We start from the raw sequence: 24,089 nt of genomic DNA, 5'->3' as shown, positions 1-24,089 counted from the left end.
GCAGGTAAGTAACTATGAACTGAAAAAAAATATAAATGACACAATAGATTTATGATATTTTTAGATATCTCGACAGTGTTACTAATTCGAAAGAAATATATCTGATAAACTTAACTTGATCAATAACTCTATTACAAGATATTAAATGTTATGAAAATATGTATGTAAATTTCGTTATTACTATAGTGCCAATTACCCACCTACATTACATGGATTGTGAATTATGAATAAGTAGTCCAAACAATAAATGAAAATGACAAGTTTTTATACGGTAATGCTGTTCCTAAATAACACTATCCTTTTCCAGGATCATACCTTAGGATTTTGCGTGAGAAGCGTCGCCTGCAAGAACGCGTTGGTAGGACTCTGCGCTTTGATGATATCCCCCAGCCACTGCGTCAGTTCTAGGTACCGAGCTTCAAGGGCCAGACTCACGACGTCGTCGTCCAGGGGCGGGGTGAACTCTAGGGTCACGATGCCGTTAGAGGGGATCTCGTAGACCGTCTCTACGAAGTCCTCGACGTCCCTGGTGAACGTGTGTCTAACAGTCACTTCTCCTGACGTCACAGGCGTGTCGTCTTGGTAGGATACTTTGAGCTGAAGAGGGACAGAAAATGATTATATTTAAAGTGATCTGTTTCGTCTCCTGCACTTCCCTTTCTCGCTTTTCCCTATTCCTTCCCATCCCGAGTTCCTGCCTTCGGGCTATAAACTGGATTGTATCCAGGGGTACTTTTCCTTTCCCCATATTCCCCACTTCCCTATCCTTATCCTTATCCTTATCGTCGCAAGATACTTTTGAGATATGTCAGGCCATGAAATAGAACAGCGTCAGATTCATCCTTGCCAAGATTCTTGGGCAGGATGCGCTGTACTATGCTAGCGGTATTTTTAGATTTATTTGAGAAGCTGGCCTTCTGAAAGCTATTTAACTTTTATGTGGACATCTTTGCTTTAATGGTTTTAAATATTTTATCATAATTTCTTATTACTACTCATTCAGTTTGTTTATTTCCATATTTCCTTCCCTCCTCTCTTGAAGACCTTAGGCTTATAACATCCTGCTTATCCAACTTAAGTTTGTAGCTTAGCTAATAATGATAATAATAATAATAATAATAATAATAATAATAATAATAATAATAATAATAATAATAATAATAATAACTATATTTTCTTTTATTCTAGTTTCTTTGACAGCTTTAAAAATTAACGAAATATTTGTTTAAGAGAATGATGAAAATGTACCTGAAGCAACCTGAAAACTGCAAATCCTGCCTAAGCGACTGAGAAAGGAGGGGCAAATTTGAAGCTAATGACTTTGCCCTAAATTAAATCAAATCTTTACCGAAACCTACACCACACCAAACCCGACTGGAACAGATGGCAATGAATTATAGTGACCCCCCAAAAAAATTATAGATAAATAATGATTGTAAATATACTCACGAAGGCGGTGTACTTCAATCCAGGTTTGAAACTATCAGACGTCCGGACGAGAGAAATCCGATAAGGATAACGGTAAACTGTGATGGTGTTCGAAGCGTTTTGTACCCGGCCTGTCAACTCCTCTTGGACGAAGGCTGTTATTACCAGTTCTCGTGCATAATCGCCTTTCAATCTGGAAATTTGTCAATGCATTAAGTAAAACAAGAGGTAAGACTTCAGCTAATTGCATAATATAATTCACCATATTAACTCTCTCTCTCTCTCTCTCTCTCTCTCTCTCTCTCTCTCTCTCTCTCTCTCTCTCTCTCTCTCTCTCTCTATATATATATATATATATATATATATGTATATATATATATATACATATATATATATATATATATATATATATATATATATATATTATATATATATATATATATATATATATATATATATATATATATATATATATATATATATGTGTGTGTGTGTGTGTGTGTGTGTGTGTGTGTGTATGTGTGTGTACATAAGAATAACAGAATGGGTCCTAAGATATTACAAACGAAGCAGGAGAGGGAAGAGAAGATATGGATTGGCAAGCTAGGAAAATTTACGGGTATAGATGGGCACAGAAGACCATAAACAGACGAGAGTGGAAGGGTATGTCTGAGACCTTTCTACTGCAGTGGACTAGCAACGGCTGATGATGATGATGATGATGATGCTGATGTGATGAGATTTTATATAAGGTAGATATATGCTTGTGTGAGAGAGAGAGAGAGAGAGAGAGAGAGAGAGAGAGAGAGAGAGAGAGAGAGAGAGAGAGAGAGAGAGAGAGAGAGAGAGAGAGAGATATATGACGTTCATTCTAAGAACTACAGTAAGATCAATTGCCACACATCCCAAAAAAATTACCATTTTGTAATTTTCTACTAATTTTTAACAATCACCTTAGGTCACCCTGCAGGTCAACGGTGATATCAACCTTTCCTTTCATCTGCTTGACCACTCGGATGGGGTCATCGTAAGGTGCTTGTAGGTAGCCATACTTGTACGTTGGGGTCACCTGAAGCGTGACCTCTCCTTTGACAGGTCGACCGTATGTGTACCTGGAAAAGAGAAATAGGCCTCAGCTTAAAAAGCTTCTACAAGATTCTTTGATTTGGATTGCGTGATTCTTCTTGTCTAGGCATACGAATATTAGTACTTTGGAGGAAATAGGCCTCAGCTTGGATTACAAGGCCTATAAAGTTAAGAGACTTACTGTAAGTTTGAATTTGATATTTGAGGGTCTATCAACTCATGCATTATGATTAACATAGGAGTTATGATTCAAATTAATTTTGCTATTTTGTTCTAATTCTGAAACTGATGATAATCTGTATTATGGGATAATTAGCAATGGAATCAAATAAATCTAATCGTTTTTTATTATCAATGATAATTGGAAAAGTAATGATAATCAAGTGACCTAGTAAACTATTCTGAAATCAAATTAGCTTTAATTACTGCATTAAGTTTTCTTTACCAGATTTTGAACTTACAAATGAAACGTAAAAATATATATACTTGTAATTTAGATTTTTTTTGGTCTCTTTTATAAAGATCAAGGTAATTGCAGCTGTAGTTTATGAAACAAGGAATTTCACCTTTTAAAAAAAGCAAGAGGAAAGGACAAACCAAGTAATTTGAATTAATCTTTAACAAAACTCAACCATTATTCCTGTGTCAATCTTAAACCACCTGAATAACGCATTTTCATCTAACGTACTTCGACGTCACAGTAGCTGTGATCTCCTTCTGGTCATATGTGGCGTAGGATGGTAGTTTGACATTCACTTCGAATTTGGGAAGGACGTAATAGGCCACTTCGAAGTGACGCGATGTTGACTGTCCAAGAACATTAACCGTGATGTTCCAGTTACCGAGTACTGGTTCTTCGGCCAACTGGAGATCTCCTGTGAACACGCCATTGTTGGTGAACACGCGCCGCCATTGCTTGACCAAGTTTCCAGCGCCATCCTTAGAGGAAGAAGTTGACGTGTTTAGAATATTTACATAGCATTTTTTGAGTTCTGGAAAAGGCCATGATGCATTTTAATGGTCATTTAAGTCTGCCTTAATTAGCAGGTCATACAATTTCCTGAAAGGAAGAAGTTGAAGATATGTTTAGGACTCTTACAGAGAAATTTCGGGTTTTGAGAAAGGCCATGATGTATTTTAATGGCCATTTAATTCTGCCCTAATTAATAAGTCATGCAGTTTCCTGAAAGGAAGTTAAAGATATGTTTAGAACATTTACATGGCATTTTTTCCAGTTCTGAGAAAGGCCATGATGTATTTTAATGGCCATTTAAGTCTGCCTTAATTAATAGGTCATACAATTTCCTGAAAGGAAAAAGTTGAATATATGTTTAGGACTTTAACATAACATCTTTGAGTTTCCTGAGCCATACTGAAAGGAAAAAGTTGTAGATATGTTTATAACATTTATAGAGCATTTTTCGAGCTCTGAGAAAGGCCATCATGTTTTTTACATAATGTATTTTAATAGCTATTTAAGTTTGCCTTAATAAATCGGTCATACAATTTCCAGCACCATCCTGAAGGGAAGAAGTTGAAGATATGTTGAGAACATTTACAGAGCATTTTCGAGTTCTGAAAAAGGCCATAACGTATTTTATATAATTTCTTTAAACAGCCATTTAAGTTTGACCTAATAAATGTCATATGATTTCCTGCGCCATCCTAAAATACTGAAGTTTAAATACTTTTTAGCATAGCATTTTTTTTTTCAGATAAGCTGGGATGAATGTTATTGGCAGTCAGAATTTCCTAAGTAAACGCCCTTCTCTGAGTTCTGCTGAAAATCAGTTTCATCTCAGATTCTTTCCAACAGTTAAAATCAAATGGATAATTTTACGCCATTTACAAATTAAATTACTACCTCTCCTGCCTTGTAACCTGACAAGGTCACACGATGTGAAATTGCTGTTTTTTATTTTCGTTTTTTCGTAAAAGAATGTGAAAATGTAATTAAAAAACGCAGATTAAATACTCGCCCGTTACAATGAATGACTTCTGAAAAAAAAAACTTTGAAAATTACAGACAAACATATCTTTGATATTATTGTTTGCATGGAACTTATTTTATAAATCCACTCTTTTTAGTTTATTCATATTAAGTTTTCTTCTAAAATTATCATTTCATATAGAGCTCATGTTTACTTACTGGTCATGTCCCAGAACTAATTTTATATTCTTTAGACTGTATTTGTATTGTTCTCCCTTCAAAGTTCATTATTGTGTTCTTGAACATGTTTCCATTCACGCTAGAGTTCTAAATTACATTACAGCATACTTTTTTTTTTTAATATAGAGATAATTTGGCTGCTATCTTACTCAGGAATACATTTACATCTTATTTCTTCTTCAGTGTGGAGTATAGTATTACGTTTTTAATAATCTTTACTGACCTGTGAACTCAAGTTATAGCTTAAAGAATTAAATATCCTCCCAAACTTTAAACTTGATCATAACTTAAGGAATGCAGTGTCATTATATAAAATTTAAGGAATTTATTTTATTATCTATCCCAAACTGTAAGCTTAATTCAGAGAATCAATTACTTTTCTTATAGAGTAATGCAATTATCCTTGACAAATTGTATGCTTAATCATAACTTGAAAAATGAAAATTTTGTTTACCAAACTGTATGCTTAAATATAACATAAGGAATTTAATCATCCTTACACGGCCGTAATCTCCATTATAACTTAAACAGTTATTTATCCTCACCAAACCGTATGCTTAATCACAACTTAATCTAGAGGGGAACTCTGTAGAGAGCATGCCTTCGCCATGCCAAGCAGTCTTATTTTGCTCTTAACTCCAGTGGGTATTTATACTAAGATCTGACGGATTTGTCCTACGGTCATAACCCACATGCCCACTAAGTTCCGTTGAAGCTGTTTCAGTAGTTTTTGCCCAATGTTTTTCACACACACACACACACACAAAAAAAAAAAAACTAACAAAATACTTAATATTTACTTAATATTGCGATTATTTTCAAAGTACTGCTGCGTACTTATACTTTGATGTACTTATCTAAAAGGCTGCAGATTCATCCTTGGGTCATACCCAACATAAATACCAAGTTTGGTCAAAATCGGTAGATTAGGTTGTGTGTAAAGTTGCATACAAACAAATAAACAAATAAACAGACAGGGGTGAATACACAGCCTTCACAAAATCGAAGCAAATGCCAAAAAATCCACAATTTTTACCTTAATGAACACATCAATAGCGCCAGTCACCGTTGGGCGTAACTGCGGATTGACCACGACCACTCTGAACTGCATCAAATCTCCCGGTTTGTAGATAGCCTTGTCCGTCTGGATGAAGACCGAGTAGGACTTGTGAACATACTCGAGGGGCGTCGTGTTGGTGAAGGTGAGACCGCCGGAGCCACTCACCGTCAAGTTATACATGCCAGGTCCGAGGTCTCCAATCTGCCGTTGGAAAATTAAATGTAATGAGCGTACTGAGGAAAGTAAAGTATTTACATCTAGTCATCATCATACTCATAGATTTGTATATGCGTATACATATGCACAATCTACTCATATGCACACACGTATGTATATATATATATATATATATATATATATATATATATATGTGTGTGTGTGTATATACACACGTGCGTGTATTCTTACATAGGGAAAAGTATATATATATATATATATATATATATGTATGTATGTATAAACATATACATAAACATATGTGCGTGTGTTTTTACATATAGAAGAGTATATATATGTATATGTATGTGTATATATATGCCTATATCTGAATATATATATACATATATATATATATATATATATATATATATATATATATATATATATACGCACACACACATATATACAGTATATATATATATATATATATATATATATATATATATATATATATATATATATATATACCCATTTAACATAAGTATGCCTGTATCTATTTATAATGAATTACAATAAAATAATAATATCATTGGTAACAACAACGTCAATATTAACTAAATAACTTTTGAAACCAACGGAAGGTTTCTTAAAACAGGCGACCTGAAAAAGGATCTAACAAACCGGCATCATAATTAAGTCTATTTCCGTTTCATTAAGACTTGAAAAGAAAGATCCTGTCACTTTACTTTCTAAATAGGGCTGATAGCTCTTGCCTTATCTTTGACTACAGTTTAAGGCTATATCAGTTCCTTCAGACTTTCGTTTTACAAAAGTATTTCTGGATTGAGTTTGAAATAGGATGTAAGATATATGTTCCAATTCCCTTTTCATATACATATCTTTGTATGTCATATTAAAGTTTACACTATATATATATATATATATATATATATATGCTGTATATATATATATATATATATATATATATATATATATGCTGTATATATATATATATATATATATATATATATATATATATATATATGTGTGTGTGTGTGTGTGTGTATCTATATATACATACATATATATATTTATATATATATGCATATATATATATATATATATATGCATATATATATATATATATATATATATATATTTATGTGTGTGTGTATGAGTATTCACAAATACATTATGAAAATAAAAACAAACATGGCTAGCCAATAGTCTAAATCCTAATATTTTACTTAATAATACATTTTGTAAAAGGTAAGAGTTATTTAGTTAAACCACACCAAACAAGGGAAAGTTCCCTGATGTCTCCAGAGAGAAAGAACAAAGATCAAAAAGTTCAACGGAGGATGGTAGGACTAAAGCGAGTCTTTTCCGTTATACCTGATAAGAAAAACGAGTCTACTCCTTGGAGCATTTTCGACTATTTTGGGTACGAAAATCAAGGGACTTTTATGATCATATTTACTTTGGGGTGAGAGCATGATACTAAAAGCACTAAAGATAAAATTTAAAGTTATTTTTTATTATTTTTTTTTTAATTTAAGTAAATATATTTCTCTCTTTGATAAGGTTATATTAAGTTATTCTTATCTAATGAATATTAAAACATTCTAAGTTGAAGTAAATAAAAGAATCATTTTAAAAAATGTGAAGGCCTTGAAAACAAAGCTAATTTACTTTATACAAAACATGTATTCAAAACACATTTTGCCTTCATTCTCCACTCTAGTGGCTATTCCAAAATTAAGAACGAAAGATATAACTTCTGAATCTTTCCAGAGCTCCTTTTGCTATAAGGTGCGTTGAAGAAGGACAAGCTGGCATTTAAAGGTATACCTGCTTGGGTACCTGACCTTCCACGGCAGGAATACAGATGAACTGGTCCCTTGAGTTGGTGGGGGTCAGCTTACTTGATTCGCAGATTCTGAAGCGAACGCTCTCTCTCTCTCTCTCTCTCTCTCTCTCTCTCTCTCTCTCTCTCACACACACATACACACACAACACACGCGCGCACAAGTGAATTCAAACGAGTTGAAATGTTAAGAAAACGTAAGAAAACGATTTAATATTTGACAATTCCCCAGTAAAATGTACGAGCACAAGAGAATATCATTTAAGTACGTGACTTTTATCATAAAATGTACGAAAACAAATGAAAAATTATTAACCCTAAGATGATCCCTCGTCTTTGGTCATCAATCATCATCATCATCATCTCCTACAACCATTGACGCAAAGGGCTTCTGTTAGATTTTGCCAGTCGTCTCCATCTTGAGCTTTTAAATCATTACTTCTCCATTCATCATCTCTCATGGTTCATAGTCCTCAGCCATGTAAGTCTGGGTCTTACAGCTCTTCTAGTGTCTTCTGGAGCCCTATGAAATGTTTGGTGAACTAATCTCTCTTAAAATGTGCGAAGAGCATGAAAAAATTATCGTCATCCACCCCTCACCATGATCTCATCCACATGGCACTCGAGTAATCTCACAATATTCTTTTGAGGGCTTTGTTCTCAAATCTACTAAATCGGAGAAATCTCATACCAAATTCTAAAAAAAGTTACTCATGATTCGAAGAGTATCACAATGCCATTTCAACCATTTGATTTTAATATTAACCAAAGCGGGTATCTTAATTCTGCTAAGGCAGTCATCCGAACAGTCATTATCTGATAGCAGACATATTTATCATAAAAGTTTGATTAAAGGTTGTGGTGGCCCATGGTAACGTCCCTAACTGGTGAACGTCAGACTGGGGTTCGAGTCCCGCTCAAACTCGTTAGTTCCTTTGGTCACTGCAACCTCACCAACATTGTGAGCTAAGGATGGGGTGTTTGGTTTATAGGTCTATCTGCTGAGTCATCAGCAGCCATAGCCTTGTCCTCCTTGGTCGTAGCTTGGGTGGAGAGGGGGTATGGGCGCTGATCATATGAGTATATGCTCAGTCTCTAGGGCATTGTCCTGCTCGATAGGGCAATGTCACTGTCCCTTGCCCTGCCATTCATATGCGGCATTTAAAGCCTTTAAACAGAAGTAGCCATCCTATTCGTCAGGTTCTGCTGCCAATCGTGTCATTAAGCTAACAGAAGTGATCATTCCAACAATCATTCCTTTGTTAACAAATGAGGACTGTCTAACAGTCTTTCTCTTATTAAAAGATGAAGCCATTGCATGGGTAACTTGAGTAAGCTTTCATGATAATTCGCGGGTTCATGGACACGAGATGCAACCATTCCTTATAAACCTACAACTGACCATAGGGATTTGGTTAAAGTAGCAACGGTGTATAAACCGAAAACTTAACTCCTCTGTTACTGAAATATGAAAAGAGTAACAGTAATCAAATGCAATGGACAATCGATCATAGTGGAGTTCTACAAACAGATAAGTTAGTGACGTCAAAATGCCTAATTTGAACCTCTGGACTGTCAGAGCCATAAAGGGGGAACGGGGATGTCATGTTTCTCTCCCCCATATTTCTCAACAATTCCCGATGAATTATGAAACTAACCAGCTCAAGCAACTCGCCCACACTGTTATCTGACAGTGTTGCCATATACCATAAAGAATAGAACTGTAATTTCCGACCTCAACTTGGATACAAATACGTCTTCATCACCAAATTTCTTCTTTATTCAGTTTGAAAAGCGACAACCGTAGCTACTATTCTCTTTATTCACTTGGTGGTAATAAATTCCCAGCTTTCTCAAGTATATTCACTTAAATAACAGTAAAAGAGGGTATTTGTCGTTCCGATAACACTGCACCAGTAGAGCCATCAATTTGCAGATTTTCATTAATATTAATAGCGTTTTGAATTATTCTACCATTCTCGTTGCATAGCGGCGCTTTTATTCATGTTGGTTCCTTTTTATCCTTGCGTTGGTGCATAAAAGTATATTCCAGAATTAATGACAGAAGAATCTTCGTATGCAATGGATTATTATTGAAAGGAATTCTCTCTCTCTCTCTCTCTCTCTCTCTCTCTCTCTCTCTCTCTCTCTCTCTGTGTGTGTGTGTGTGTGTGTGTGTTAGTAACGAGTCAGGAAAGTAGTTTTGTAATTGAAAAACGAGATAAAGAAATGGGTAAAATATAGGCAAGGTCTTCGCCATGGCGAACATGAGTGCAATGTTAATAACTCCATCACTTAGAATAGAGAAATACCCGAAAACTTACTGTAGATATTAGCTACCTTTTAGTGGCTCGCCCATGTATGGTACCAGAATAAGATTCTACCTCTTAGTAAAATGATAGCTATTCCCTCCATAGGTCGCTCGAGAACTTGTTTTGGGTGAGGTGAAGGGCCGACGGGAGAGGAGGAGGCAAGTGTCAGATTTTTGTCGCGTAGAACGAGAGAGAGAGAGAGAGAGAGAGAGAGAGAGAGAGAGAGAGAGAGAGAACTCCATATATAGACGAGAGAGGGAGAAAGACTTGTATATACGCGAGGGAGAAAGAAACCCATAAATGCATATGTCTGAGCTCTCTCTCTCTCTCTCTCTCTCTCTCTCTCTCTGTATATATATATATATATATATATATATATCAAAATTGAAAGATGTGTATATGAAGGAATGCTCTACAGTTTCGTCCTCCACTGGACCTCTTCTTAAAGCGTTTACTATTTTCATAATAAACGCTCTAAGGAGAAGTCCAGTGACGGACGAAACTGTAGAGTGTAGAGCATTCCTTCATATACACATCTTTCAATTTTCCTTATTTGGACTACCATATATTAAGTTATCTTGGTGCTAAGGAAGATTACATCTGTTATATATATATATATATATATATATATATATTTTTTTTTTTTTTTTAAAGCTACTAGTATTATTGGATCCCTCTCTGGTTATGCCTAATTTATTATTTGCTTACACATACACCGAATAGTTTGGCCTATTCTTTATACATTCTCCTCTTTCAATACACACGTGACGAGACGAATACTACCAAACCAAACCATTGTTCTCTAGTCTTGGGTAATGCCATAGCCTCTGTACCATGGTCTTCTACTGGCTTGGGTTAGAGTTCTTTTGCTGGAGGGTACACTCGGGCACACTTTTCTATCCGTTTCTTTATTTCATCTCCTAACTGAGCTATTTTCCCTGTTGGATCCCTTTGGCTTAGTGCATCCTGCTTTTCCAACTGGGTTGTAGCTTAGCAACTAATTATAATATACATACGTTTAATGTGAATAAAATATGATTTAAAACTTTTATTGAACAAGTATTCATGACTAGATATAATTTCGATTAAAAATATATTTAGATAAATAGTAAAAATGTCAATTGTAAATACACTAAATGTGAAATAAAAAAAGATATTTATGTAAACATACTATGTTGTATATATGTTATAAACTGTGAGATTGTAAATGAGTATATCATAACAAAAGATAAAAAAATATAATATACATAAAAGAGAGAGAGAGAGAGAGAGAGAGAGAGAGAGAGAGAGAGAGGAATATATACTGTATATATATATATATATATACATATATATATATATATATATATATTAGAGAAACAGAGAATGCAATATATATATATACATATATATGTGTGTGTATGTATATATACACACACACACGCACACACACACACACACATATATATATATATATATATATATGTATATATATTAGAGAAACATATATATGAGAGAGAGAAAGAAGCTCTTAACATATTTAAGGAAATAACTTGAAATTCAAGGACGTGGGTCATCTGTTTACGGATCGGAGCATAATGAGAGAGAGAGAGAGAGAGAGAGAGAGAGAGAGAGAGAGAGAGAGAGCACTTTCAAGGACTTACTTGAAACTTCAGAACTTGCGTCGAGTCTGGCTGCAGGTCGGCCAACTGCCTGTTGAGTATGAGTCCTCCGCCCGCATCCTGCTTCCCTCCGACTTCGACGTTGAACTGCACAGGTTCCTCCGTCCCGTGTGTCGACACTACGACGTGGTAATCTCTGTTAGGGCGAAGAACTCGTCCTCCTACAACGCTGTATGTCCTGTGGAAAAAAGGAGAACGTATAAGGATTAGAAGCGTGGAGGAGAGGTTCTTTAGATACGACAAAAAGATTTATCATTGGGTGTGTATATTGGCTCCATCCTATTGATAGATGTCTATATATACACACACATTTACACATACTACATTCTATACACCCAAATATACAAACATTAAGCACGCAAAGTGTACTCGAGTTATATCAACATACTCGTACAGTAAGCGTGTGGTAGGGTACACTTCTTTGGAGCAAGGTGTACCAGTGACTTTGAGCTCGTATCGAACCCCGGACCTTTGTGTCGGTTAAGCGAGCCTAATAGGCTCCAAACAACTTCATGTCTGCCTAAAGTTTGGTATGTAAACTCATTTCAGGACAATGAACCTTTGAGTTGCAGAGCGTGATACCAACTGCCTTTATGTGTTTAAAATATCTTCAAAATTCATGAAGACAGAGCAGTCAAAATTATTTACTATCCGTTCCTGATTAAATTTGAATGATATGGATTATGTTAATCCTGATATGGGAAATGATTGAATACGATTAAAACATACATATGATTCTAAATAAGATTTTTCAGTTGTTTTTCTGGTTAGGCGTTGAGTCACACAGTTTCTCTCCCCCCCTCCCCCCCCCAAAAAAAAAGTAAAAACTAAATGAAGAAAAAAGTTAATTTACAAAATGATTTGTAATGGCTAATTCTATCATGAGAACTATGAAAAGCTGTTCGCTCCTAATTCTAATTCACAATGATAATACGCATGTTCTTGTTCTCTTTGATTCGAGAGACTAAATAAACATTAATAAGGGAAAAGTAAATTGAAACTTTCTTGTCTACATAGTAAAGTATTTTGCAGAAAATATTTAACTTAAAGTACACAAAATGTACATATATATATATATATATATATGTATATATATATATATATATACATACTGTATATATATATATATATCTATATATATATATATACTGTATATATATATATATATATATGTGTGTGTGTGTGTATGCACACACACACACACACACACATATATATATATATATATGTGTGTGTGTGTGTATGCACACACACACACACACATATATATATATATATATGTGTGTGTGTGTGTGTGTATACATATATTTACATACATATATATACATATATATATATATGAATATATATATATATATATACATATATATATATATATATATATATTCATGTCATTATAGAGGCTATTAACCACGTCAATAAGTATACAGCAGATGGTACAGAGAATACGAAAAATACACAACAGACAGTACACACAAAATATACAACAGATAGTACAACAAGCACACAATCAATTGCAGAACAAATTGATAACGTCAATAAACACACAAAAAATAAGTATCCAATTAACATATATTTCTTTCAACCTTCCTTACTGACCATTAAAAATAAACAAAGTAGCTATTTCAAGGATTACACAAAGCTTTCAGCTTTGGTTTTCCAGCATACAAAAGTACACACAGCTGTCATCAAACCATGAACACTTATCACCGCAAACTAATTTATTTCCGTAAGTCCACGCAGCGACAGGTCAATGAGCGGACACAGCACCGGAAACATCTCAAGACCACAAAAAACTCATAAAAATCACGGGGACGTGAATGACCCAGCCTGAACAGCTGTTGTCCTTTCAGAAGAGTCATCTACGACGAAGACTGGTGGCGAATGTAATTACATGACGAAGAACCTCAATGGGAGAGCAGGCAAGAAGAGAGCAATTTACTTGGTGGTTACATTACTGTACATGGAAATGGTGCTATAATTATACGTCTTTTTTTTTTTTAACAAAATTAATTAATACCAATTGGTGATTGCAATTAAAACAAGAGCAATGTCAATGATGATTACCTTAATGGAAATGAAAGTAATGCTAAAAGTATACCAGACTTTTTTTCGTTTTAACATAACTAATCAATACTGATTGGTGATTACAATTAAAAAGAAAGCAATTTACTTGGTGGTTACATTACTGTACATTGAAAGTGGTGCCAAAATGATGCCAGGCTTTTTTTGTTTTAACAAAACTAATTAATACTGATTGGTGATTGCAATTAAGAAGAGACCAATTTAACTGGTGATTGCCTTACTGTACATGAAAGTGGTGCTGAAATGATGCCAGACTTTTTTGTTTGAACAAAATTAATTATTACTGATTAGTGATTGCAATTAAGAAGAGAGCACTTTAAATGATGATTAAACTACTGTACATGAAAGTGGTGATAAAATGATACCAGGCCACCCAAAATTAATTAATACTGATTGTTGATTGCAATAAAGAAGAGACCAATTTAAACGGTGGTTACCTTATTGCGAATGAAAGTAATGCTATAAAATGATACCAGACTTTTTTGTTTTAACAAAATTATTTAATATTGATTGGTGATTATAGTTAAGAAAAAAAACAATTTAAATGGTGATTGCCTTACTGTACTTGAAAGTGGTGCTAAAACGATACCAGGCCTTTTTAACAAAAGTAATCAATACTGATTGGTGATTGCAATTAAGAAGAAACCAATTCGACCGGTGATTACATTACTGTACATGAAATTGGTACTAAAAGCATAACAGACTTCCTTCTGTTTTAACAAAAGTAATTAATACTGATTGGTGATTGCAATTAGGAAGAGATCAATTTGAATGGCGATTACATTACTGTACACGAAAGTGGTGCTATAAAAATATACCAAACTTTTTCGATTTAACAAATCTAATTAATACTATTTGGTGATTATATCCATTTTCCCGTTTCTTCAGAAATTGGATGTGCATAGGTTGTTGATTTCATTAGTACTATGCATTTCTATAGTTTGAATATGTTCAATTTTCATTTATCAAAAGTGTTGGCTTGTTCACTTCTTTTTATTTCATTTATGAATGTTATGTATATTAACTGAACACAGCAGTTACAGCAGTTCATTGACCTTTGGTTACTTCCAAATTAATATATATATATATATATATATATGTACATATATATATATATTTACATATATATATGTATATATAGATACATATATATATATATATATATATATCTTTTTATATATACATATATATATATATATATTATATATATATATATATATATATATGTGCATGTACATGAATATATTGAATGTTTATGAAATAATTAAAAAAGGAAAAGCATTATCAAATAATATGAAAGGTAACATCTAAATATATTTATGAGTCCTACAAACGTTTCTAAGATGCAAAATAGAGCTCATTCCGTTTTCTTATTACAGTTACTATATTTCTTAAAAGCATACTTATAAGGTCCCAATAATAATAATAATAATAATAATAATAATAATAATAATAATAATAATAACTATTAGAAGTAGTATTGAAATATTACGAGTCTCGTTAGACGATTGGTTTTGGGTTACTGGTGGTTAAAGATTGAGAGAGAGAGAGAGAGAGAGAGAGAGAGAGAGAGAGAGAGAGAGAGATGGGAAGGGGGCGGTTATCTACAAATGCATAGTTATAACAGAGCTTCATCTACACTAAGCAAACACATGCCAACCAGCTTTTATTTCCACTCAACCAAGGAGATGAGAGTTGCTTTCCTGCCGATTACCAAACGGAAAATGATTGCGGTGTTCTAGAGCCATATAGACATCGATTACGTAATTTTGTCACGCTAAATGACAAAGCTGTTTACTATCACATCAAAATGACGTTACGGCTTTCGAGGTCAACGACACTGTAGTCATTCAGAGGATCGGACGATTATGGCGGTAATGTAAGCTATAAGTTAACATGATTATATTCAAGCAAGCTTAGATTTCCATAAGTGTTTCTGTGTTATCTGAATTATGATAGTTTTTCCATATATTTGGCTTGACTAAGACACAAGGTTTCCAGTCCTAATAGCCTTTGCATCAATAATATTGAATAAATAATGGCTGCAGATTTATAGCAAAGGTAAAGACTGAAACAATTCTTTTGACTTTGCTCTACTCAGAGAAATATGTGGATAGTGATCAATATCAGTTTATATTTGTCGATTACTTTTTTTTTCCCTCGTGTTATCATAATGGATTGGATTACATAAATTGGTCAATTAGAATGGGACGTACTGACAAAACCTCTAAAAACAAGATAACCGACCAACTTTGTAAGAAATCATGTAGCGATTATTACTTGGGGTCATTCGTGTAGAAAGATTCTACCTCTCAGGGTGTACCTCGTCACAGACCTCCTCTCCACGAAGTCTAGCAACAATCTTGATTAGATTAGGCCTGAACAAGAGAGAGAGAGAGAGGAGAGAGAGAGAGAGAGAGAGAGAGAGAGAGCATTGACGTCAGGTTGAATGCGTGAAGTAATAGAGTAACCAAATTAATTGGGAACAGGAAACCGTCATCAAGGAAATTAACTCCACGACAAATAAATGAGAGAGAGAGAGAGAGAGAGAGAGAGAGAGAGAGAGAGAGAGGGTTATTAGATGTTTTCATCCATGTCCCACAATAATTATAAACACGCATGTAAAGGTAAATTTGTTCTTTCGTGATTATGTCACGCAATTCATAGTAAATTCTTACGTAATACAATGTTTTGATTCAGTGCCTCTTCTCTGTTCTCTCCATAATGATGATGATAGAAGGTGAGAGTGTGCGTCTGTCCATGCATGTCAAGTATATGTGTACATACACAAATACACATACATACATGCATACATACATACATACATACATACATACATGTATGCATATATATATATATATATATATATATAAATATGTGTGTGTGTGTGTGTGTACATGCGTGTGCTTATTGTTTGTATGTAAAATACAGCACAGACCAAGAATGATTTCAGATTTTAAATGTAGAGTGCGATAGATCATTCTATCATAGAAGCAAAACAGGTGCGAAATAGTCAGGTTAAAAGTTCTTTTCAAAATTTGTCTTTTATCTGGTTCCTCCAATTCTACTGTAATAACACGTAGAATTTGTTTATTAAACATAGACATTTGAAATGAGGTTTATCAGGCCACTCCTATAGTTACACCTTGCTATTTAATACAAGAATTTAATCATCTGTTGCTATTTACGCGTTTTTTCTTTTTGGCGAAAGATTGTTAGACAAACAAACTAAACTTGAATCACAACAGGAATAAAAATAATATTTGCATTACGTTACCTAAAATATAACAAGAAAGTGTTATGAATATAAAGTGCAGTGCACAGAGCAGTGGCCAAAGTACCCAGATACCCTCCTATCCAGGGTATTTGCCTCGAAGGGTATGCGGGAGAAAGGTCTCAAGCCGAAGCGCTCAAAGGGGAGAGGGGGAACACGGATGAGATGGGGGGAGGGGGGCTTTGATAGATTGGGGGAGAGGGGATGGATGCTAGAGGCAGGCATGAGTCAGAAGGTGCCGTCGTTGAATCTTATAACTTTCACCGTTGGCCAAAGCTTAAAGCGATCCGAAAATTTGGATGGGTTTCCTTGCAGGGTCACAGTCTCGGTAGCCAGAGAGAGAGAGAGAGAGAGAGAGAGAGAGAGAGGGGGGGGGATTCCTCGGAGACAGGTGGTTGGCCGGATTAGAAATGCCAATAAACAGATAGAGAAATTAGTCAAGATACGTAAATTCGTTGCAATAAATGAGTCCTGTTAACTGAAAGAATAAAGATAAGTCATCTCAACTGGAGAGAGAGAGAGAGAGAGAGAGAGAGAGAGAGAGGCACTGGTGAATAAAGAAGTGGAAATTCATTAAGGAAATTGGGTAGCAATGGTGAAACTGTAATAAAAAGGGTGGCGTAATTCCATTCATTATTCCGTATTCAGTTAAACTGAAGAGAGAGAGAGAGAGAGAGAGAGAGAGAGAGAGAATGGGAGTTGTGGAGCCTTCAGGGGGAATGTAGTACGTCGATGTATATATATATATATATATATGTATATATATATATATATGTATGTATGTATGTATGTATGTATGTATATATATATATATATATATAGAGAGAGAGAGAGAGAGAGAGAGAGAGAGAGGTATGAAAAATGAAGCGAACATATCAATCTCTCAGATCATCTCAGTTTACGTCATGACATGACCATTATAAATCAAAGGAAATAAAGGCCCATTTTCACCAGTGCGTGAGCATTTACACGAAGGGCTATATTTCATTAAAAGGTCATAGGATAAACGACCCTTAACGAAAAGAAAGAATTGTACGAATATACGTCGTAACTCAAACAAACGCGCGTGCCGTTTGAAACTGCGTGGGCCCAATAATATGTAATCAGTTTCAACAACATTAAGGTCAACGATTGAGTCTTTTCTTATATAAAATTTAGGATTTTTATTAAAAAAAAATTTTTTTTTATGTGAAGGATGCTACGTTGTGACATTCATTTATATCAGTTTTCAACAAGTGTTTTGTTAACTTTTATTCCATTAGCGACAGTTAACGACATTAGCGCTTTTTAATCCTTGGCTGATAATCGAACTAAAAAATTAGTTAATCAGCCACAGAAAGATGAAAGAAAACTACTCTAAAATAATGTACACACTCATGCAAAACCAAACCCCGGAGATAAAAGGAGGATAGGACTCGGGGTGTATGACTAAAACTAGTAAGAATCCCAAGCAATAACACAACTTGCAACATAACTTGGCGATCGCGATCAAGCAGCAATTGGCTAAGAATTAAAGTAAGAAAGAGCCTCAGAGGATTTAAAAGTTCCCTGAACTCGCAACGTCATTTTTTACTCAAGATTAGTCCCAGTTAGGTAATGCAGTGAACCCATTAGCCCACGCAAATGCTAGAGTAACCGCAAATAAAGGTGTACACGAGCGCAAGCACCTACACACAGCTGCACACGCACATGCATTGACGTTAGAATACACCAGTGGCTATTAATACTCCATCATTGGAGTACATTCCTGTTCGCAAAAAGGTTAGAGGCAGTGAAAGTCGATTGTATCTGCGGGAGAAGAAGAAAACATCTGGATTCCAGGGAACCTGCCAAGAGGGTACCAGTCCATAAATAAAACCTCTTTTATGATGTGGCAATCCCTACGAGGAAGTTCAGATCTCAAATGAATATTCCCAAAATAATAAAAAAATACTTAAGATTATTCATTGGGATTCATGAGTAACGCAATATAGATAGACGAAGTGGCATAATCTTTACAACATTCAACTTTAAAACACCAAGTGACTCATTCTTTTATCTTGAAAATGGAGTGATAGAGACTCGTGAGGAATGTTCTAGAAAAGCAACCCGATAATATTAGCTTCCAACTGAGATGATCAGATCAGTAGAATTGAAATTGTATTTTCTGAATCGCCAACAACTGATTAAAATTTTAAAATAAATGTGACATTAGATCAAAGTTATTGTCATTGCACACTCATATATATATATATATATATATACACACACACACACACATATATATATATATATATATGCATATATATACATGTATATATATACACACACACACACACATATATATATATACATATATATATCTATATATATATATATATATATATATAATTGGTTAACATCAATTTACAATTCCTATCATATATCAATTTTTACATATATTTCATAATATACGAGGATTCCTGTAGGAAACACATTGATGCGACTAAAGCAATTGACTTAAATGTAAATTATACATATATATATATATATATATATATATACATATATAAAAGGCATAATTAAATTACATAACACTAATAAACTAATCAATCAACATAATTTTCAAATTACACAAACCTTGTCAAAGCATATCAATACACGCTTGACAAAATCAATTTTCCTTCACATTTTAACTAGAACAAGGCTTTCATTTCTTGACAGTCCTTCATGTCCTAAAGATCAAAGAGTCAAGCAAGAAGAATTTCATTGCTGAACAGGGCAGCAAGTCAAGAGCACTTGCATTTTACGCCTACTGTACCTAATTTTCTTCTGAGATATAAAGTTTCTTAGAATCTTGTGCTTAAAATACCTTCGACTTTATGCCTATGTCAGTATTGTATGGGATTTGATGCCTATTTCTTTTTAATATATATAGATACTGATTCTTTTAATCATGTGCTTAGAATACCTTCGACTTAATGCCTATGTCAGTATTGGATGAGATTTGATGGCTATTTTTTCAATATGTATAGATACTGAATGGTTTATATATTTATAAAGCTTTGATTTACACAATGTAAGATGTATTAATGTTTGAAATAATTATAAAGCCGTAATAATTCGTATTTCTACTTTACAAAAGGAAAAATAAAATTCCTACATGAAGAACTACTGTAAAATATAAGCTATTCTTTATTGGCCTATAGTACTATCATCCCAAAATATATTGAAATCCAGCGATAGAGCTCCCAGATATCACAGGAACATCCAAGCAGATCTTCTAGGACACTCCATAATCAAACCATTGTTCTCTGGTCTTGGGTAGTGCCATAGCCTCTGTTGCATGGTTTTCCACTGACTTAGGTTGGGGTTCTCTTGCTTGAGGTAACACCAAGCACACTATTCAAGCCGCTTCCTTAATTCCTTTCCTCACTTGGCCATTTTCCATGTTGGAGCCCTTGCGCTTATGGCATCCTGCTTTTCCAACTAGGGTTGTAGCTTAGCTAATAATAATAATAATAATAATAATAATAATGAATAATAATAATAATAATAATATTCCATACACAAGCAAATACATAACAGGAACCTTCGGTTGGAGAAAGTCATTTGGCAGCCATTTGTGAATCTCACCGGATCATTACACTTCCAAACTCATTATTTTAAATAACCCGACTTTTAACAGAATTTTTTATTCTTAAAATATCACATAATAGGACCACGTCTACGACGCTCCAAAAGAACTAGGTAGGCCAGTCTGTTATCTGATCTTAAATCCACGAAGGGCAACTTAACACCAGTTTTAAGGCGTTGTCTGGAACAGTGGATTAATAGTGATTAATGAATGTTTAATGGAAAGGGCGAACAGATGAATGGTGTTATTGTCAACTTTCTTTATATTAAAATAGGGCAGGCCATAATTGTGGATAGAGCCGTGTCATTTTTATAATCATCATTATTACCCAGTACGGAAATCGAAATCAAAAATTAAAAGAAAAAAAAAAACCTATAAGAAATAATAGATCAAATACTTGAAACTATGAAATGATAGTCTGCTTTACAATAAAACCATGGCAGTTAGTTTGACTTGAAGTTCTAACGATTACATTTGAATAAAAATGACATTGAAAAAATCCTTGGGATATAAGTATAAGTGAAGGAAAACTCGTGAAAAAAACTACTTATGGATCTATATAAAAGATAGTAAAAACAATCTTCATAGAGATGTGTCTGAATGTTTTGAGATATGAAAAACAATTAACATTTTTAATTGTTTAATTTGGACCTTGATTATGACTGAAACGGTATTACTTGTACCGTTATGTATCAGATAAAAATCATTTAAGAAAAATCATATATAAATGTCACACATATATTTGTATGCATATATATACATACATATATATATATATATATATATATATATGTATATATATATATATATATATATACTGTATATATATTGGCATGGTACTATTGATTCACCAAAATTATCAGTGCTTAGTCCCTTATAACATATCTTAGAAGTCTTGCGTGAGCAGCAACCTCTCAATAAAGAAAACAATTTTTATAATCTTTTTAAACTCTAATTGAATTTAATTTCTTTGTGAAAGGATATATGTTAAAACAAAAAATGATTTCAAAATATTCCATAGAAGAAATTGATCTATCTTAAATGTAGTTACAGTCACCATGAGAACTGCTTGATTTGAATGTCCTTAAATGACTCATACCTTCGGGTTCTTGCAGGTCCTTCAGATATAAATCGTCATTCTGAGGACATAAACTTTCTACATTTGATTCATTTCCTCTCCTATGTATAGATAACGAAGTAGACACTTACGGACTGAAGTAAACAGCTTTTAAGCAGAATGTTTCTTGGTACACGGTGTATATGCTTAAGATTGGCAGTTATCAATCACAGTTAACTAACTAACTACCTAATTCCAATTTACAGATTCAGTCAACCTTAGGAAAGGGAGTTTGAAGTGTTTCTCCTACTGGGGATGCAATCTCGGGACCTGGTTGATGAGGTGACCAATCGCTGCAGGACGTGTCATCATACATACACAGTTACACACATATATATATATATATATATATACTCACACACACACACACACACATATATATATATATATAGGCATATGTATTCTTTTATATATACATATCTATATATGTATATATAGCACATATATATGTATATATGTATGTAAATAATATATATATGTATATATGTATGTAAATAATATATATATATATATATATATATGTATGTATATATATATATATATATATATTTCTATATATATATACATATATAAATGTATATGTAAATATCATATTTACACAAACACACACCCACACACACATATATATATACATATATATATATATATATATGTGTGTGTGTGTGTGTGTGTGTATAAATATGATATTTACATAATCATATATATATATATATATGTATGTATATATACATATATATATATACATAAATAAATAAACAAATATTTAAGTCTTTTCCCAAGAAATGGCTGGCTTAAAAAAAATAGTCAAATTCACCCTTTACCTTTTAAATCCATCATAAACCAATCGTGGATGAACCCAATGGGCAGTATAACTTCCCAATGCTAGTCGCTTTATACACCTGACCTCAAGCGCTCACCAGTAGCGCGTCAAACTCCTCAAACTCCTACAAAAACGCTGCATTTTGAGCTTCTTGGATAAGTTTGCTTGTGCATATTTTCCACAATTTAAAATCCATGAAGGTCATGAATACAAGTAACGGATACAATGCCGTTTGTAACGCCGCCTTCAAGGAGCAAACAGTTACAGGCAAGACTGTGACGTGGAGGTAGTTGTCAGGGCCGTCGACTGAGCCACTTGCCATTGAAGTCGATAATTATTCAGCTGCAACAAACATAGGTGACTCTCGTTCTCCTAGCTTGAAATTCAGGGTATAAAAATAATAATAATAATAATAATAATAATAATAATAATAATAATAATAATAATAATAATAATAATAACGATATTCCTGAAACTCTATTTATGATTATTATCATTATTATTGCCACGCAATGTGACTCATTATCATTTTATATATTATAAACATCCTTTTCATCATATTGTTTAATCCAATCAAAGCAACAACAACAACAACAACAACAAATGTCCCAGATACTATCACGATCGACTTCTCAAAAGTAACATTACTGTCACCAACCTTCGTACTACATACGACAGCCGCCCTTGCGCAACAACGCCCTCACGCCCCTTATCCCCTCATTTCCCCCCATAGAGAGGGCTTGGTCAGGCCCTTAAATGGTTGGCAGGAGGCTGGCGTTCAAGGCCAGAAGTTCAGAGAAGTTCAGTGAAGTTCAGTGAGGTTCAGCTTTCCCTGACACCAAGGTAGTGTGGTGTCTCCTTCCATTATTGGAAACAACAAAATAAAAAGTGGAATATAAAAAAAAAAAAAGAGTACTAATTAGGTTTGCGTGCACTTGTGCTTTTATGTATGTATGTATGTATGTATGTATGTATATACATGAAACTAAAAGAATAAAGAATTTCACACTTTCTTTTTATTCTTTTCCTATATATATATATATACATATATATATACATATATATATATATATATATATGTGTGTGTGTGTGTGTGTATGCGTGTGCGTGTTTGTGTATGTGTGTCGTCCCATTTACGAGAAGAATAATACAAAAAAACACGAATTTCCTTCTCTTAAGACTTTCTGTAAACGCTAAGGAAGGTTTAACACCACCTTAATTATTCAACAAAAAAGAGAAACAAAGGTTAAGCTATGCATAAAAACTCGTCGAGAACACGACATTTAAAAGCTGCTGTCAAAAGAGATTTTTTTTTAATCATTACAACAGCATTTTGCAAAAACCACCATGATCATTAAAATTATAATTACTGTTTTTTCTGCAATGGTTATTATCATTATTAGTATTAATATTTATTTTCCCCAAGCAGTATACTCACTCAGGTAATTGCAAAAA

At 33.7% G+C, this 24,089-nt stretch overlaps 1 protein-coding gene across 1 annotated transcript in view; it reads right to left on the bottom strand.

Annotated features, from left to right (window-relative positions):
- The window catches only part of LOC137630912 (CD109 antigen-like), a 141,377-nt gene that overhangs the window by 38,951 nt on the left and 78,337 nt on the right, over window positions 1–24,089 (bottom strand). Inside the window, 6 exon segments of the mRNA XM_068362446.1 lie at window positions 316–597; window positions 1,450–1,621; window positions 2,382–2,540; window positions 3,203–3,453; window positions 5,721–5,945; window positions 11,726–11,921. Of these exon segments, the coding sequence (XP_068218547.1) occupies window positions 316–597; window positions 1,450–1,621; window positions 2,382–2,540; window positions 3,203–3,453; window positions 5,721–5,945; window positions 11,726–11,921 (1,285 nt within the window).

The sequence above is a fragment of the Palaemon carinicauda genome, chromosome 39 (genome assembly GCF_036898095.1).
Source record: "Palaemon carinicauda isolate YSFRI2023 chromosome 39, ASM3689809v2, whole genome shotgun sequence".
Classification (NCBI taxonomy): Eukaryota; Metazoa; Arthropoda; class Malacostraca; order Decapoda; family Palaemonidae; genus Palaemon; species Palaemon carinicauda.
This window is presented reverse-complemented; position numbering and strand designations above follow the sequence as displayed.